Raw genomic sequence first — 17,976 nt, forward strand, 5'->3', positions numbered from 1 at the left:
CCACTGGGCCAAGCAAAGCGCTCTGATCGGCTACTTCTCCCTTTGCGTTTGTTGTCTCTTCTTGGTTGGTGCATCGCTATGATCAGTATGCCCAAAAATGAAGATTCTGTGGTGCAAAAACGAAGTGCGATTAAAATGCGTTGTTTTTTTTAATCACGGTAATTTTCTGTAATTAAGTAATCGCAATTAATCAGTTAAAGTCCCAGCCCTAATAATCACTAATTATTACATGCATTTGTGATTTGTGTTTATAGAGGTTCAGGTGTTCAGACAGACATCTGGTGTTGTGTTTATATATGTTCAGGTGTTTAGACAGATATCTGGTGTTGTGTTTATAGAGGTTCAGGTGTTCAGACAGACATCTGGTGTTGTGTTTATATATGTTCAGGTGTTTAGACAGATATCTGGTGTTGTGTTTATAGAGGTTCAGGCGTTCAGACAGACATAGGGTGTTGTGTTTATAGATGTTCAGGTGTTCAGACAGATATCTGGTGTTGTGTTTATAGAGGTTCAGGTGTTTAGACAGACATAGGGTGTTGTGTTTATAGATGTTCAGGTGTTCAGACAGACATCTGGTGTTGTGTTTATAGAGGTTCAGGTGTTCAGACAGACATCTGGTGTTGTGTTTATAGATGTTCAGGTGTTTAGACAGACATCTGGTGTTGTGTTTATAGATGTTCAGGTGTTCAGACAGATATCTGGTGTTGTGTTTATAGATGTTCAGGTGTTTAGACAGATATGTGGTGTTGTGTTTATAGATGTTCAGGTGTTCAGACAGATATCTGGTGTTGTGTTTATAGATGTTCAGGTGTTTAGACAGACATCTGGTGTTGTGTTTATAGATGTTCAGGTGTTCAGACAGGTATCTGGTGTTGTGTTTATAGCCGTTCAGGTGTTTAGACAGATATCTGGTGTTGTGTTTATAGACGTTCAGGTGTTAAGACAGACATCTGGTGTTGTGTTCATAGACGTTCAGGTGTTTAGACAGACATCTGGTGTTGTGTTTATAGACGTTCAGGTGTTTAGACAGACATCTGGTGTTGTGTTCATAGACGTTCAGGTGTTCAGACAGACATCTGGTGTTGTGTTTATATATGTTCAGGTGTTTAGACAGATATCTGGTGTTGTGTTTATAGAGGTTCAGGCGTTCAGACAGACATAGGGTGTTGTGTTTATAGATGTTCAGGTGTTCAGACAGATATCTGGTGTTGTGTTTATAGAGGTTCAGGTGTTTAGACAGACATAGGGTGTTGTGTTTATAGATGTTCAGGTGTTCAGACAGACATCTGGTGTTGTGTTTATAGAGGTTCAGGTGTTCAGACAGACATCTGGTGTTGTGTTTATAGATGTTCAGGTGTTTAGACAGACATCTGGTGTTGTGTTTATAGATGTTCAGGTGTTCAGACAGATATCTGGTGTTGTGTTTATAGATGTTCAGGTGTTTAGACAGATATGTGGTGTTGTGTTTATAGATGTTCAGGTGTTCAGACAGATATCTGGTGTTGTGTTTATAGATGTTCAGGTGTTTAGACAGACATCTGGTGTTGTGTTTATAGATGTTCAGGTGTTCAGACAGGTATCTGGTGTTGTGTTTATAGCCGTTCAGGTGTTTAGACAGATATCTGGTGTTGTGTTTATAGACGTTCAGGTGTTAAGACAGACATCTGGTGTTGTGTTCATAGACGTTCAGGTGTTTAGACAGACATCTGGTGTTGTGTTTATAGACGTTCAGGTGTTTAGACAGACATCTGGTGTTGTGTTCATAGACGTTCAGGTGTTCAGACAGACATCTGGTGTTGTGTTCATAGACGTTCAGGTGTTTAGACAGACATCTGGTGTTGTGTTTATAGACGTTCAGGTGTTTAGACAGACATCTGGTGTTGTGTTCATAGACGTTCAGGTGTTCAGACAGATATCTGGTGTTGTGTTTATAGAGGTTCAGGTGTTCAGACAGATATATGGTGTTGTGTTCATAGACGTTCAGGTGTTTAGACAGACATAGGGTGTTGTGTTCATAGACGTTCAGGTGTTCAGACAGATATCTGGTGTTGTGTTTATAGAGGTTCAGGTGTTCAGACAAATATCTGGTGTTGTGTTTATAGACGTTCAGGTGTTCAGACAGATATATGGTGTTAGGGTTAGGTTAGGGTTAGGTCATGAGGGTAACCCTCATAGACGGTTGCGTTCTCTCTCAAATGAGCACTTGCCCGGCAGTCGAGCAACCTGAAAGCAAACTTCACCTGCCCTGAAATTGTATTTACCTGCCAGGGGCAGGTGGGCTTTAGTACCCCTAACCCTAACCCTAACCCTACAGGTGGGCAACCCTTTGTGTCAACGTCACTAAACCTTAACTCTAACCCAACCCTTTGTGTCAACGTCACTAAACCTTAACTCTAACCCAACCCTTTGTGTCAATGCCACTAAACCCTAACCCAACCCCCAGTGTCAAGGCCACTAAACCCTAACCCAACCCTTTGTGTCAAGGCCACTAAACCCTAACCCAACCCCTTGTGTCAAGGCCACTAAACCCTAACCCAACCCTTAGTGTCAAGGCCACTAAACCCTAACCCAACCCTTAGTGTCAAGGCCACTAAACCCTAACCCAACCCTTTGTGTCAAGGCCACTAAACCCTAACCCAACCCCTTGTGTCAAGGCCACTAAACCCTAACCCAACCCTTTGTGTCAAGGCCACTAAACCCTAACCCAACCCCTTGTGTCAAGGCCACTAAACCCTAACCCAACCCTTAGTGTCAAGGCCACTAAACCCTAACCCAACCCTTAGTGTCAAGGCCACTAAACCCTAACCCAACCCTTTGTGTCAAGGCCACTAAACCCTAACCCAACCCCTTGTGTCAAGGCCACTAAACCCTAACCCAACCCTTTGTGTCAAGGCCACTAAACCCTAACCCAACCCCTTGTGTCAAGGCCACTAAACCCTAACCCAACCCTTAGTGTCAAGGCCACTAAACCCTAACCCAACCCTTAGTGTCAAGGCCACTAAACCCTAACCCAACCCTTAGTGTCAAGGCCACTAAACCCTAACCCAACCCCCAGTGTCAAGGCCACTAAACCCTAACCCAACCCTTTGTGTCAAGGACACTAAACCCTAACCCAACCCCTTGTGTCAAGGCCACTAAACCCTAACCCAACCCTTAGTGTCAAGGCCACTAAACCCTAACCCAACCCTTTGTGTCAAGGCCACTAAACCCCAACCCAACCCTAAGTGACGAGGTCTGAAAGCCTAATGCCAGTGACAGACGTACCGGTCTGGGAATCTCTTCTTCTCCTTCTGCTCCTCGTTTCCGGCCGTCTTCTCCGAGAGGCGCTTGCGGGCGAGGAGGAGGCGAGGGTCTTTCTTAGAGGAAGGGGCGGGGTCACTGCTCCTGCCTTTAGGGGGGGGGATGAGGTCAGTGCTCCTGGCTTTAGGGACGATGGGCGAAGGAGACTTGGACTTGGATTTGTTGAGGTGTTGATGTTCTGCCAGAACCTCCCTCCTCGCCGCTCCGCCTCCTACGGACCAAAAACATTAACCCATCAAGGTCTGAATGCTGCCTCCTACGGACCAAAAACATTAACCCATCAAGGTCTGAACACTGCCTCCTACGGACCAAAAGCATTAACCCATCAAGGTCTGAATGCTGCCTCCTACGGACCAAAAGCATTAACCCATCAAGGTCTGAATGCTGCCTCCTACGGACCAAAAACATTAACCCATCAAGGTCTGAATGCTGCCTCCTACGGACCAAAAGCATTAACCCATCAAGGTCTGAATGCTGCCTCCTATGGACCAAAAACATTAACCCATCAAGGTCTGAACACTGCCTCCTATGGACCAAAAACATTAACCCATCAAGGTCTGAACACTGCCTCCTACGGACCAAAAACATTAACCCATCAAGGTCTGAATGCTGCCTCCTACGGACCAAAAACATTAACCCATCAAGGTCTGAATGCTGCCTCCTACGGACCAAAAACATTAACCCATCAAGGTCTGAACGCTGCCTCCTACGGACCAAAAACATTAACCCATCAAGGTCTGAATGCTGCCTCCTACGGACCAAAAACATTAACCCATCAAGGTCTGAATGCTGCCTCCTACGGACCAAAAACATTAACCCATCAAGGTCTGAATGCTGCCTCCTACGGACCAAAAACATTAACCCATCAAGGTCTGAACACTGCCTCCTACGGACCAAAAACATTAACCCATCAAGGTCTGAACACTGCCTCCTACGGACCAAAAACATTAACCCATCAAGGTCTGAATGCTGCCTCCTACGGACCAAAAACATTAACCCATCAAGGTCTGAATGCTGCCTCCTATGGACCAAAAGCATTAACCCATCAAGGTCTGAACGCTTGTGGGATCAGCTTGGGCAAGCTGGACGTGCTAGACTGACCAACAGAACAACGTTGGCTGACAAATCCTGCTTGAGGAATGGGATGCCTGAGGGGGAGGAGCCACAGGTTGGTGACCAACATGAGGGGGAGGAGCCACAGGTTGGTGACCAGCATGAGGGGGAGGAGCCAAGCTGTATGGATCTTCCACCCTGACACTGGGTGTTACATTAATAAAGGTCCTGACACTGGGTGTTACATTAATAAAGGTCCTCCTGACACTGAGTGTTACATTAATAAAGGTCCTCACACTGAGTGTAACATTAATAAAGGTCCTACTGAGTGTTACATTAATAAAGGTCCTGACACTGAGAGTTACATTAATAAAAGTCCTCCTGACACTGAGTGTTACATTAATAAAGGTCCTCCTGACACTGAGTGTTACATTAATAAAGGTCCTGACACTGAGTGTAACATTAATAAAGTATGTACCATATGAGTGCAATCTTCAAGCAACAAAGGTGAACACCAACAGAACAGTATTACAGGCCATTTAGGCACATGTTTTGGCGCTACCCACACGTCAGGCTGTGTTGCTCATTCCACAAATGCCCGATGCTTACAAGCTGTACCTCGTTGTAAAGGCGACTAATCAACCATAAAACTGATATAAAACAATCCCACATGGTATTAGAGATATAAAACTGATATAAAACAATCCCACATGGTATTAGAGATATAATGGACCTTATAATAACCCTAACCCTAACACATGGTATTAGAGATATAATGGACCCAAGTCAAGTCTTACTTATTGTGCATGGTTTATAATTATAATGAATCATAAAAGATAAGGGTGGTGTCCTACCTCCACCCTTCTGCTTGTCCGTCACTCGTCTCTCCGTCGGCGGCTCTCTCTTCCCGGGGGGTCGGGTGGTGCTGGGGGGTCCCTGCTGGTCTTTGTTGGAGCGGGGGGGTCCCTGCTGGTCTTTGTTGGAGCGGGGGGCCGCAGGGCTGTGGCAACATTTAATAGCCTCGTTAGGGACTTGACAGGCATCACAGCTGGGAAGGTAACTTCTCTTATTAATCTCAGGAGTAAAAGTATTATTATATTACTGTCTGAGGTTACTGAGTGAACGATATTATTATTATTATTATATTACTGTCTGAGGTTACTGAGTGAACGATATTATTATTATTATTATATTACTGTCTGAGGTTACTGAGTGAACGATACTCAAGTCGGGAGAGGAGAGGGGAGACGCGACGTATTGATGAGCGTGTAGAACGTAAAACAGCTCGGTAGACCGACATCTCCACTCCACAACACAACGCCAAGTGTGTTTACTTGTGTTCTCTCAGTCTCTGTGACTGTCTGTCTGTCTGTCTGTCTGTCTGTCTGTCTGTGTGCTGTGACTGTCTGTTTGTCTGTCTGTCAGTGTGCTGTGACTGTCTCTGTCTGTCTGTCAGTGTGCTGTGACTGTCTCTGTCTGTCTGTCTGTCTGTCTGTCTGTCTGTCTGTCTGTGTGCTGTGACTGTCTGTCTGTCTGTCTGTCTGTCTGTCTGTCTGTCTGTCTGTCTGTCTGTCTGTCTGTCTGTCTGTCTGTCTGTCTGTCTCTCTGTCTGTCAGTGTGCTGTGACTGTCTGTCTGTCTGTCTGAGTGCTGCCGTTCTAAACATGGCAAAAGGAGCATCCACCCACACCAGTGTTGTTTTTGTTGACGAGACGATAACGAAAATGACTTTGTTGACGCCCATTTTTTTCACGTTTATGACGTAACGTTAACGAGCTAAAATCTCTAGTCTGGTGACGAAAATATGACGAGACGAATGTGTGTTTTCGTTGACTAGACGAGACTAAACGAAAATGTTAGTGTGTGGACGAAGTCAAAATGCATGACCATTTTCTGCCGTCCGTTCCGTCATATTTTGGATCAAAGACTGAGCAGTCTGCTCTAACTCCAGCTGTCCCCAGACCGCAGCGCATCTAGCGTATAGAAAGCAAGCAGGCATAGCAGTGACTGGAGTGGAGAGGCAACGCAGCCGTTGATAGAAAGTAGCGCCCGGCACAAACTGTTGTAAACCGCATGATTGGTAGATTCTCTGCTTTGAAAACTGCCTGACTGTAATCATTTTATTCCTCTCCAGTCTCCTCCAAGGTTAAAGGGCCTACACCATGCTTTTAAAACTATATTTTTTGTATAAATATATGCTCAAAATTGAGTCTTAAGCTGGTTGCACACTGCTGCGTTTTTTGGGCCGAATATCGGACTGAATTTCGTGGCACGCAAATAAAAAATTCAACCTCACGTTATATCACTCACGTTTGCACACTGCCGCCAGTTTCGCGCACCACTCGGTCCCTTGCTCTCTCTATCTCTCTCTCTCTCCTTGCCCTGAAAAACGCATTTCGCAACGAAAAACGCAGCAGTGTGCAACCACCTTTAGACAGGTTTTAACCCTCAACAAACACTCTGACCATTCTTTTTTTGTTTGTTCTAGCTCTACTATAATGAGGCTCTCCAGCTGCAATACCAAAACGGCCTCTGTTTGCTCAGGGGCTCATCTAGTGGGGTTTTTCCACCCCTCCCCCCTCCCCTCCTCTTCACTCCTCCCCGGACCCCACGTTGACAACAAATAATGTTAATATTGGGCCAATACAAAAATAGGATAATGTTGCAGCTCTGATTATAGCCTACTGTAGGCCTATGTTGTATGTTATAGGCCTACTGTCAAATGACACAGGGCGACCGTTGCTAGACCAGACATTACAGAAAGTTAATCTACATTAGACAATCAACCCCACCTGCATTGTATTTATGTATAAAAAAAAGTAAAAAAAAAAAAGTTTTGAAAAAAAAATGTTTGAGAAAAAAAAGAAAAAGTTTTTGAAAAAAAAGAAGTTTTTTTGAAAAAAAGAAAAGTTTTTTTGAAAAAAAGAAAAGTTTTTTGAAAAAAAAAAGTTTTTGAAAAAAAAGTTTTTTGAAAAAAAAGTTTTTGAAAAAAAAGTTTTGAAAAAAAAAAAAAAGTTTTTGAAAAAAAAGAAAAGATTTTGAAAAAAAGTTTTTTGAAAAAAATAAGTTTTTGAAAAAAAAGTTTTTTGAAAAAAAAATGTTTTGAAAAAAAAAATGTTTTGAAAAACATTTTTTTTGAAAAAAAAATGTTTTGAAAAAAAAAAGTTTTGAAAAAAAAAATCCGTGTGACGTCACACGGATCAACTCTCAGAACAGCAATGTTCTGAGAACCCGTGGAAAGCTTTTCATCTCTGTCTTCCCAAAACCAGAGAAAGACACAACGGTCAGAAATAGGACTTTGTGAGGATAGAAGGTGCCAGTGGGACCCCAAAAAAAGGTTTTAAAATAGAAAAAGTGAAAATTCATGGTGTAGGTCCTTTAAAGGAACGGGGCTAAAGCGCAAGCATGCTAACGATTTAGCCACGTTCCTTCAGGAGGAAAAACAACAACAAACGTAGGCTAAAAGTAACAATTATGTACCGTCACAGCATCGATGCAGAATGGCACGCGGCTGCATCGCAATGCAAGCAAATTGTCTTAATCTAAAACTTTTTAAGAAGTCCTCTACTGCTCCATCAGTGTTTACTATGCAGTGTGTGCGCTCGACACAGCACAGTAAACGCTGCAGCCGGGCACAACCAGTGGCGTCAGTTCAGAAAAAGCTAAGGTATGGCAACATGACTGGTGTGACACCAGTCATGTTGCCATACCTTAGCAACAGGCACGATTACAGTACATTTTATTATTTCCCCCCTATAGCTAAGGTATGGCAGCTGCCATAGCTTGCCATACCCAATTGACGCCTCTGGGCACAACAGGACTCAGCGTTTGTCAATCTGTGGGTCAAGACCCCAGAGAGGTCCCAAAATGATTTTTGGGGGTCCCCAAATGATTAACTTAATGTGCAACATTGTTTTCTCACTCAACTTAAACAAAACAACATACAGTGTATTGAGGGTTTATGTACATGTCTAAAGTGACAACGTAAGGACTTTTTTAACCTCTGAAATGACAAATTAAATTGACAAAGGTCAAATTGTCAAATATTAGAGGCTGAAATTGTGAAAACTAGACCTTACCCGTTCATGTGCTGCAAAATATGTGCAGAGTGTGGGTTTTGGGGAAAGTAACTGTAACTGCATGGTGCGTGCGTGAGAATATGTGGGAGCATCATAATGTAAGGAGCAGCCCATGGAGGAGTGTATATTTATGATGGATACAAATGATTTAACAGCAAAATTAGGTGAATAGAAGTATGAGGATGTATTTGCTCCACATAAGTTTTCTATACCCGTTGGAAGATGAGACACACATCACCCATTGCATGCGTGACCCATGCAGAGAGAGAGAGAGAGAGAGAGAGAGAGAGGGACTGCAACTGTGAGAGGTGTGTGTGGGCCCGGGGCTACAGATCCCATGGCCTGGAGGAACAGACCGTAACCCTGACAACAGGCTGTAGAGCTGTAGAGTGAAGAAACGCTAATTAATCGCTAGAATTTGGGAAAAATGAAATTCGGGCTCCGTCACCGTGTGTATAATGCTAATGACCAATGCCATGTTAAATTTGAGATCAGTCGCTGAAGCGAGTGAATAGATAATGCATTTTGTGACTGACTGACTGACTGACCTCTCTCTCTAATTATATGTTAGATAGCTGATCTACATGCTCACAATGCCTCGCAACGTGAGGGGTTGTGAGCATGTAGATCTGCTATTTTCACAATAGAACCGTGTTATACAAAATGTTGTGCCTCATCTCCTAGTGCTCGTCAGGGTGGGGGGTCCCCAGTTAAAATATGATTATTTTGGGGGTCGCAGCCAGAAAAGGTTTAGAACCACTGCCGTATTGACTGTGTTTCATTTATTTATTTAAAGACCCATTTTTCATTTTGACTAAAACGATTGACTAAAACTGGACTAAAACCTTTGTGTGGGTTCGTCGACTAAAACTTGACTAAAACCTTTTGAGTTTTAGTCGACTAAAACTAGACTAAAACTATCAGCGATATAAATGACTAAAATCTGACTAAAACTAAGAAGCATTTCGTCCAAAAAGACTATGACTAAGACTAAATCTAAAATGCCCGCCAAAAACAACACTGACCCACACCACCACAGTACTGAAAAAACGGGCGGAGCTGAGAATAACAAACAAGCTCCTCTTCCCACTGACTGCTGCTCGCTGCAGCCTGTTAGCCGACTCTCGTTGTCTAATATTAATAACACCAAATAAACTAATCAAATGTTTATGACTTTTATTTTCCCATGAGTCTTAAAAACATCATCTTCAAATGTAATATATATATATATATAACATACCTATATATAACCCTACGGTCAGATTTAAGGCTTTTTAAGACCTTAAATTCCCATTTTTTTATTTAAGACAATTTAAGACTTTTTTAAGGATCCGGTTAGGGTTAAAGTAGTAATTAGAGTACTTAGAGTAGTAATTAGAGTACTTAGAGTAATTAGGGTCATCCTTACCGAGGGGCTGCAGGCGGGGGGGCGTGGTCTTTGGGTCGGGGGGCGGCGGCCTCTTTGGCTCTCTGGGAGGGAGCAGAAACCTGGTCTCTGGAGCGGGAACCGGAGCCGGAAACGGAACCAGAGTCGGAGGTCCGGTTGAGTCTGGGGTCTCTGGTGGGGGGCGGGGCTACGCTCTGGGGGGAGGGGGAGGGGGGGCTCAACACAAAGTTCCCAGCCTGGAAGGAGAAGATTAATTATTATTTAAACATCATATTGAACCAATGAAAATCCTTCCTCAAACTGTCAGTCAAAGCTCCTGACCCATTCTAATTAAAGAACTACTTACTGTATGTGATAAACTCTCTGTTGAACTACTTACTGTATGTGATAAACTCTGTTGAACTACTTACTGTATGTGATAAACTCTCTGTTGAACTACTTACTGTATGTGATAAACTCTCTGTTGAACTACTTACTGTATGTGATAAACTCTGTTGAACTACTTACTGTATGTGATAAACTCTCTGTTGAACTAGTTACTGTATGTGATAAACTCCTTGTTGAACTACTTACTGTATGTGGTAAACTCTCTGTTGAACTACTTACTGTATGTGATAAACTCTCTGTATGTGATAAACTCTCTGTTGAACTACTTACTGTATATGATAAACTCCTTGTTGAACTACTTACTGTATGTGGTAAACTCTCTGTTGAACTACTTACTGTATGTGATAAACTCCTTGTTGAACTACTTACTGTATGTGATAAACTCTCTGTTGAACTACTTACTGTATGTGATAAACTCTCTGTTGAACTACTTACTGTATGTGATAAACTCTCTGTTGAACTACTTACTGTATGTGATAAACTCTCTGTTGAACTACTTACTGTATGTGATAAACTCTCTGTTGAACTACTTACTGTATGTGATAAACTCCTTGTTGAACTACTTACTGTATGTGATAAACTCTCTGTTGAACTACTTACTGTATGTGATAAACTCCTTGTTGAACTACTTACTGTATGTGATAAACTCTCTGTTGAACTACTTACTGTATGTGATAAACTCTCTGTTGAACTACTTACTGTATGTGATAAACTCTCTGTTGAACTACTTACTGTATGTGATAAACTCCTTGTTGAACTACTTACTGTATGTGATAAACTCTCTGTTGAACTACTTACTGTATGTGATAAACTCTCTGTTGAACTACTTACTGTATGTGATAAACTCCCTGTTGAACTACTTACTGTATATGATAAACTCTCTGTTGAACTACTTACTGTATCTGATAAACTCTGTTGAACTACTTACTGTATGTGATAAACTCCCTGTTGAACTACTTACTGTATGTGATAAACTCCATGTTGAACTACTTACTGTATGTGATAAACTCCATGTTGAACTACTTACTGTATGTGATAAACTCCCAGTTGAACTACTTACTGTATGTGATAAACTCTGTTGAACTACTTACTGTATGTGATAAACTCTGTTGAACTACTTACTGTATGTGATAAACTCCATGTTGAACTACTTACTGTATGTGATAAACTCCATGTTGAACTACTTACTGTATGTGATAAACTCCATGTTGAACTACTTACTGTATGTGATAAACTCCCAGTTGAACTACTTACTGTATGTGGTAAACTCTCTGTTGAACTACTTACTGTATGTGATAAACTCCATGTTGAACTACTTACTGTATGTGATAAACTCCCAGTTGAACTACTTACTGTATGTGATAAACTCTCTGTTGAACTACTTACTGTATGCGATAAACTCTCTGTTGAACTACTTACTGTATGTGATAAACTCTCTGTTGAACTACTTACTGTATGTGATAAACTCTCTGTTGAACTACTTACTGTATGTGATAAACTCTCTGTTGAACTACTTACTGTATGTGATAAACTCCCTGTTGAACTACTTACTGTATGTGATAAACTCCTTGTTGAACTACTTACTGTATGTGATAAACTCCATGTTGAACTACTAACTGTATGTGATAAACTCCCTGTTGAACTACTTACTGTATGTGATAAACTCCATGTTGAACTACTTACTGTATGTGATAAACTCCCAGTTGAACTACTTACTGTATGTGATAAACTCTCCGTTGAACTACTTACTGTATGTGATAAACTCCTTGTTGAACTACTTACTGTATGTGATAAACTCCATGTTGAACTACTTACTGTATGTGATAAACTCCATGTTGAACTACTTACTGTATGTGATAAACTCCATGTTGAACTACTTACTGTATGTGATAAACTCCCAGTTGAACTACTTACTGTATGTGATACACTCCCTGTTGAACTACTTACTGTATGTGATAAACTCTGTTGAACTACTTACTGTATGTGATAAACTCCATGTTGAACTACTTACTGTATGTGATAAACTCCCAGTTGAACTACTTACTGTATGTGATAAACTCCATGTTGAACTACTTACTGTATGTGATAAACTCCCAGTTGAACTACTTACTGTATGTGATAAACTCCCTGTTGAACTACTTACTGTATGTGATAAACTCCCTGTTGAACTACTTACTGTATGTGATAAACTCCATGTTGAACTACTTACTGTATGTGATAAACTCCCAGTTGAACTACTTACTGTATGTGATAAACTCCATGTTGAACTACTTACTGTATGTGATAAACTCCCAGTTGAACTACTTACTGTATGTGATAAACTCCCTGTTGAACTACTTACTGTATGTGATAAACTCCTTGTTGAACTACTTACTATATGTGATAAACTCCATGTTGAACTTAGAACTACAGACTGCATGTGATAAACTAAACTCTGTGGAGGTGCCAACTTGTATGGCCTGCTTGTGCTCCATGAGGTGCAATCACCACTGGAAAATAAATGATATATTATCACCACTGGCATCACCAGGAATACTGGTCCCTCATTGGCTGTTAATGAAGACGTTGCCAGAGATGCTGGTCCCTGATTGGGCTACGGTCTTAAACAAGAGAGGACACCAACATACCGTACATACATACATACCTACATACATACGTACATGCATGCATGCATGCATGTATGTATGTACGGTATGCATGTATGCATGTATACATACATACATACATACATACATGCATGCATGCATGCATACCGTACATACATACCCAGCCGGTCGCAGTATGTGCGCGCTCTGCTTGCACAAGTAACAACAGACTCACTGCCTAGCTCTCACCGTGATCTGAACACTCTCACTGCTAGCTCTCACCGTGATCTGAACACTCACCTCTTCAAGTAACAACAGACTCACTGCCTAGCTCTCACCGTGGTCTGAAGACTCACCTCTTCAAGTAACAACAGACTCACTGCCTAGCTTGCACCGTGGTCTGAACACTCACCTCTTCAAGTAACAACAGACTCACTGCCTAGCTTGCACCGTGATCTGAACACTCACCTCTTCAAGTAACAACAGACTCACTGCCTAGCTCTCACCGTGGTCTGAACACTCACCTCTTCAAGTAACAACAGACTCACTGCCTAGCCTGCACCGTGGTCTGAACACTCACCTCTTCAAGTAACAACAGACTCACTGCCTAGCTTGCACCGTGGTCTGAACACTCACCTCTTCAAGTAACAACAGACTCACTGCCTAGCTTGCACCGTGGTCTGAACACTCACCTCTTCAAGTAACAACAGACTCACTGCCTAGCTTGCACCGTGGTCTGAACACTCACCTCTTCAAGTAACAACAGACTCACTGCCTAGCTTGCACCGTGGTCTGAACACTCACCTCTTCAAGTAACAACAGACTCACTGCCTAGCTCTCACCGTGGTCTGAACACTCACCTCTTCAAGTAACAACAGACTCACTGCCTAGCTCTCACCGTGGTCTGAACACTCACCTCTTCATAGAACTTACCGTAGCACTGGATGCCCTCAATGACCATGGAATGCAAATTATCTAGTTTGGTTTTACTAAATAATGTGCTTGGTCTTCCTACATTTATCTTAGATTACTGTTCTATGCATGTGATGCATTGATCCTCTTCTGCTCCAGTTCCAACCGTTGTTTCATCAGGTAGGTACAGTAGATAGATAGGTAGCCTATATAGGTAGGTAGGGTAGGTATATAGATAGGTATATAGGTAGGTAGGGTAGGTATATAGATAGGTATATAGGTAGGTAGCCTATATAGGTAGATAGGGTAGGTATATAGATAGGTATATAGGTAGGTAGGGTAAGTATATAGGTAGACAGGTATACAGGGTTACTAACCAGTTGAGCTTTAGTCTGCTCTAACTCCAGCTCTATCCTCTTCTGCTGCAGTTCCAGGAGTTGTTTCATCAGGTAAGTATATAGGTAAGGTAGATAGGTATATAGATAGGGTAGGTATATAGATAGGGTAGGTACATAGATAGGGTAGGTATATAGATAGGTATATAGATAGGGTAGGTATATAGATACAGTAGGTATACAGGGTTACTAACCAGTTGAGCTTTAGTCTGCTCTAACTCCAGTTCAATCTTCTTCTGCTGCAGTTCCAGAAGTTGTTTCTGTTTGGCCAACAGCTGCTGTCTGATCAGCTGCTCCTGGGTGAGGCTGGCCTCGCTGGCCGTCGCCATGGAAACCGTCACTGCGGGAGGGGGAGGGGCCACGGGCCGCGGCGGGCTGGCCCTCGGAGACAACTCCTCTGCCTGGCCAATCACAGCACAGGTTACTAGAGACTGCCCAATCACAGCACAGGTTACTAGAGACTGCCCACTCACAGCACAGGTTACTAGAGACTGCCCAATCACATCACAGGTTACTAGAGACTGCCCAATCACAGCACAGGTTACTAGAGACTGCCCACTCACAGCACAGGTTACTAGAGACTGCCCAATCACATCACAGGTTACTAGAGACTGCCCACTCACAGCACAGGTTACTAGAGACTGCCCAATCACATCACAGGTTACTAGAGACAGCCTGGCCAATCACAGCACAGTTTTTCCTTAATTGATGACAGGGCAGGGGTTTGATTGGCCAGGCAGAGGTAGGTACGTACAGTATACAGTATATATAGGGTTAGGGTTAGGGTTAGGGTTAGCCCTAACCCAGGTAGGTAAATAAGGTGCTGACCTGCATAAGGAAGCGTGGGTTAACATGGATACTGCTAGGTAGGTAGGTAGGTAGGTAGGTAGGTAGGTAGGTAGGTACGTACGTACAGTATACAGTATATATAGGGTTAGGTAGGTAAATAAGGTGCTGACCTGCATAAGGAAGCGTGGGTTAACATGGATACTGCTAGGTAGGTAGGTAGGTACAGTATACAGTATATATAGGGTTAGGTAGGTAAATAAGGTGCTGACCTGCATAAGGAAGCGTGGGTTAACATGGATACTGCTAGGTAGGTAGGTAGGTAGGTAGGTAGGTACAGTATACAGTATATATAGGGTTAGGTAGGTAAATAAGGTGCTGACCTGCATAAGGAAGCGTGGGTTAACATGGATACTGCTAGGTAGGTAGGTAGGTAGGTAGATAGGTAGGTAGGTACAGTATACAGTATATATAGGGTTAGGTAGGTAAATAAGGTGCTGACCTGCATAAGGAAGCGTGGGTTAACATGGATACTGCTAGGTAGGTAGGTAGGTAGGTAGGTAGGTACAGTATACAGTATATATAGGGTTAGGTAGGTAAATAAGGTGCTGACCTGCATAAGGAAGCGTGGGTTAACATGGATACTGCTAGGTAGGTAGGTAGGTAGGTAGGTAGGTAGGTACAGTATACAGTATATATAGGGTTAGGTAGGTAAATAAGGTGCTGACCTGCATAAGGAAGCGTGGGTTAACATGGATACTGCTAGGTAGGTAGGTAGGTAGGTAGGTACAGTATACAGTATATATAGGGTTAGGTAGGTAAATAAGGTGCTGACCTGCATAAGGAAGCGTGGGTTAACATGGATACTGCTAGGTAGGTAGGTAGGTAGGTAGGTACAGTATACAGTATATATAGGGTTAGGTAGGTAAATAAGGTGCTGACCTGCATAAGGAAGCGTGGGTTAACATGGATACTGCTAGGTAGGTAGGTAGGTAGGTAGGTAGGTAGGTAGGTACAGTATACAGTATATATAGGGTTAGGTAGGTAAATAAGGTGCTGACCTGCATAAGGAAGCGTGGGTTAACATGGATACTGCTAGGTAGGTAGGTAGGTAGGTAGGTAGGTACAGTATACAGTATATATAGGGTTAGGTAGGTAAATAAGGTGCTGACCTGCATAAGGAAGCGTGGGTTAACATGGATACTGCTAGGTAGGTAGGTAGGTAGGTAGGTAGGTAGGTACAGTATACAGTATATATAGGGTTAGGTAGGTAAATAAGGTGCTGACCTGCATAAGGAAGCGTGGGTTAACATGGATACTGCTAGGTAGGTAGGTAGGTAGGTAGGTAGGTAGGTACAGTATACAGTATATATAGGGTTAGGTAGGTAAATAAGGTGCTGACCTGCATAAGGAAGCGTGGGTTAACATGGATACTGCTAGCGTTGACGGTGGGAGGCAGAGGTTTGATTGGCCAGGCAGGGTCCACAGAGTTCACCCTGACGTCCAGAGCGTAAAGCTTCTTCAGAGGGAAGACGTCGTCCCAGGTGGAACGCAGCTTGAAGAGCGACTTCCTGGTTCCCTCATCCACCTGGAAACACAACAACCCAACAACCCTGAGGACTCTATTAACCCAGCAACAACAACCCAGAACAACCCTGAGGACTCTATTAACCCAACAACAACCCTGAGGACTCTATTAACCCAACAACAACCCTGAGGACTCTATTAACCCAACAACAACCCTGAGGACTCTATTAACCCAACAACAACCCAACAACCCTGAGGACTCTATTAACCCAGCAACAACCCAGAACAACCCTGAGGACTCTATTAACCCAGCAACAACAACCCAACAACCCTGAGGACTCTATTAACCCAGCAACAACCCAGAACACCCTGAGGACTCTATTAACCCCGCAACAACCCAGAATAACCCTGAGGACTCTATTAACCCTACAACAACCCTGAGGACTCTATTAACCCAGCAACAACCCAGAATAACCCTGAGGACTCTATTAACCCAACAATAACCCAGAATAACCCCGAGGACTCTATTAACCCAGCAACAACCCAGAATAACCCTGAGGACTCTATTAACCAAACAATAACCCTGAGGACTCTGTTAACCCAGCAACAACCCAGAATAACCCTGAGGACTCTATTAACCCAACAACAACCCAGAATAACCCTGAGGACTCTATTAACCCAGCAACAACCCAGAATAACCCGAGGACTCTATTAACCCAGCAACAACCCTGAGGACTCTATTAACCCAGCAACAACAACCCAGAATAACCCTGAGGACTCTATTAACCCAACAACAACCCAACAACCCTGAGGACTCTATTAACCCAACAACAACCCAGAACAACCCTGAGGACTCTATTAACCCAACAACAACCCAACAACCCTGAGGACTCTATTAACCCAACAACAACCCAGAACAACCCTGAGGACTCTATTAACCCAACAACAACCCAACAACCCTGAGGACTCTATTAACCCAGCAACAACAACCCAGAACAACCCTGAGGACTCCTAGCAACAAGGAAGGGATGGGACGATACGCAACATTATCGTTAATCGTGACAAAAGAAACACTCTCCAGGCATTGACACTAAGGCTTGCCCACCTGCCCCCGGAAGGTCAATAAAACAGGTGAACTTTGCTTTCAGGTTGCCCGAACGGGCAAGTGCTAATTTGAGAGGGGACAAATAAATACAACACGAGATATCTTTCTTAACGCCTGAAACCATAGACATATTCAATCATAGCTATTTGATAGGTATTTGGTATTTGGAGGCATTGAGGTATGACATTCCTTTTTGCACAGCCCCAGAAAGTAAATAAATAAGTGTTAAATCTAGCTGTAATTAAACCTAACCTTTTTAACTTTTCGGGCAAGTGGGCCTGACCTTTGGGCAAGTAGAAGATGACCTGTACTTGCCCGATGGGCAAGTGCCTCTGAGACCTTAGTGTCAACCCCTTTGTATCGATAATCTGAGACCTTAGTGTCAACCCCTTTGAATCGATAATCATATCGTTGAGATTTAATTTATCGTGAAATTGTCATGCACTGGGGTCAATTCACCT

General features: G+C 42.9%; 1 protein-coding gene across 4 annotated transcripts in view; it reads right to left on the reverse strand.

Annotated features, from left to right (window-relative positions):
• Nucleotides 1-17,976, reverse strand: part of pcf11 (PCF11 cleavage and polyadenylation factor subunit) — a 62,150-nt gene that overhangs the window by 34,080 nt on the left and 10,094 nt on the right. For 3 of the 4 annotated variants that reach the window (XM_080749646.1, XM_080749647.1, XM_080749645.1), the window contains exons 3-7: nt 16,286-16,471; nt 14,292-14,498; nt 9,840-10,054; nt 5,208-5,353; nt 3,265-3,511 (exon numbers count right to left, since the gene is read on the reverse strand). In XM_080749646.1, the coding sequence (XP_080605772.1) occupies nt 3,265-3,511; nt 5,208-5,353; nt 9,840-10,054; nt 14,292-14,498; nt 16,286-16,471 (1,001 nt within the window). Of the gene's footprint in view, nt 1-3,264; nt 3,512-5,207; nt 5,354-9,839; nt 10,055-14,291; nt 14,499-14,925; nt 14,948-16,285; nt 16,472-17,976 lie in introns of those variants that run through there. The other variant, XM_080749648.1, reaches the window with a different exon arrangement.

The sequence above is a fragment of the Nannobrachium achirus genome (assembly GCF_963921795.1).
Source record: "Nannobrachium achirus genome assembly, chromosome: 19".
NCBI lineage: Eukaryota > Metazoa > Chordata > Actinopteri > Myctophiformes > Myctophidae > Nannobrachium > Nannobrachium achirus.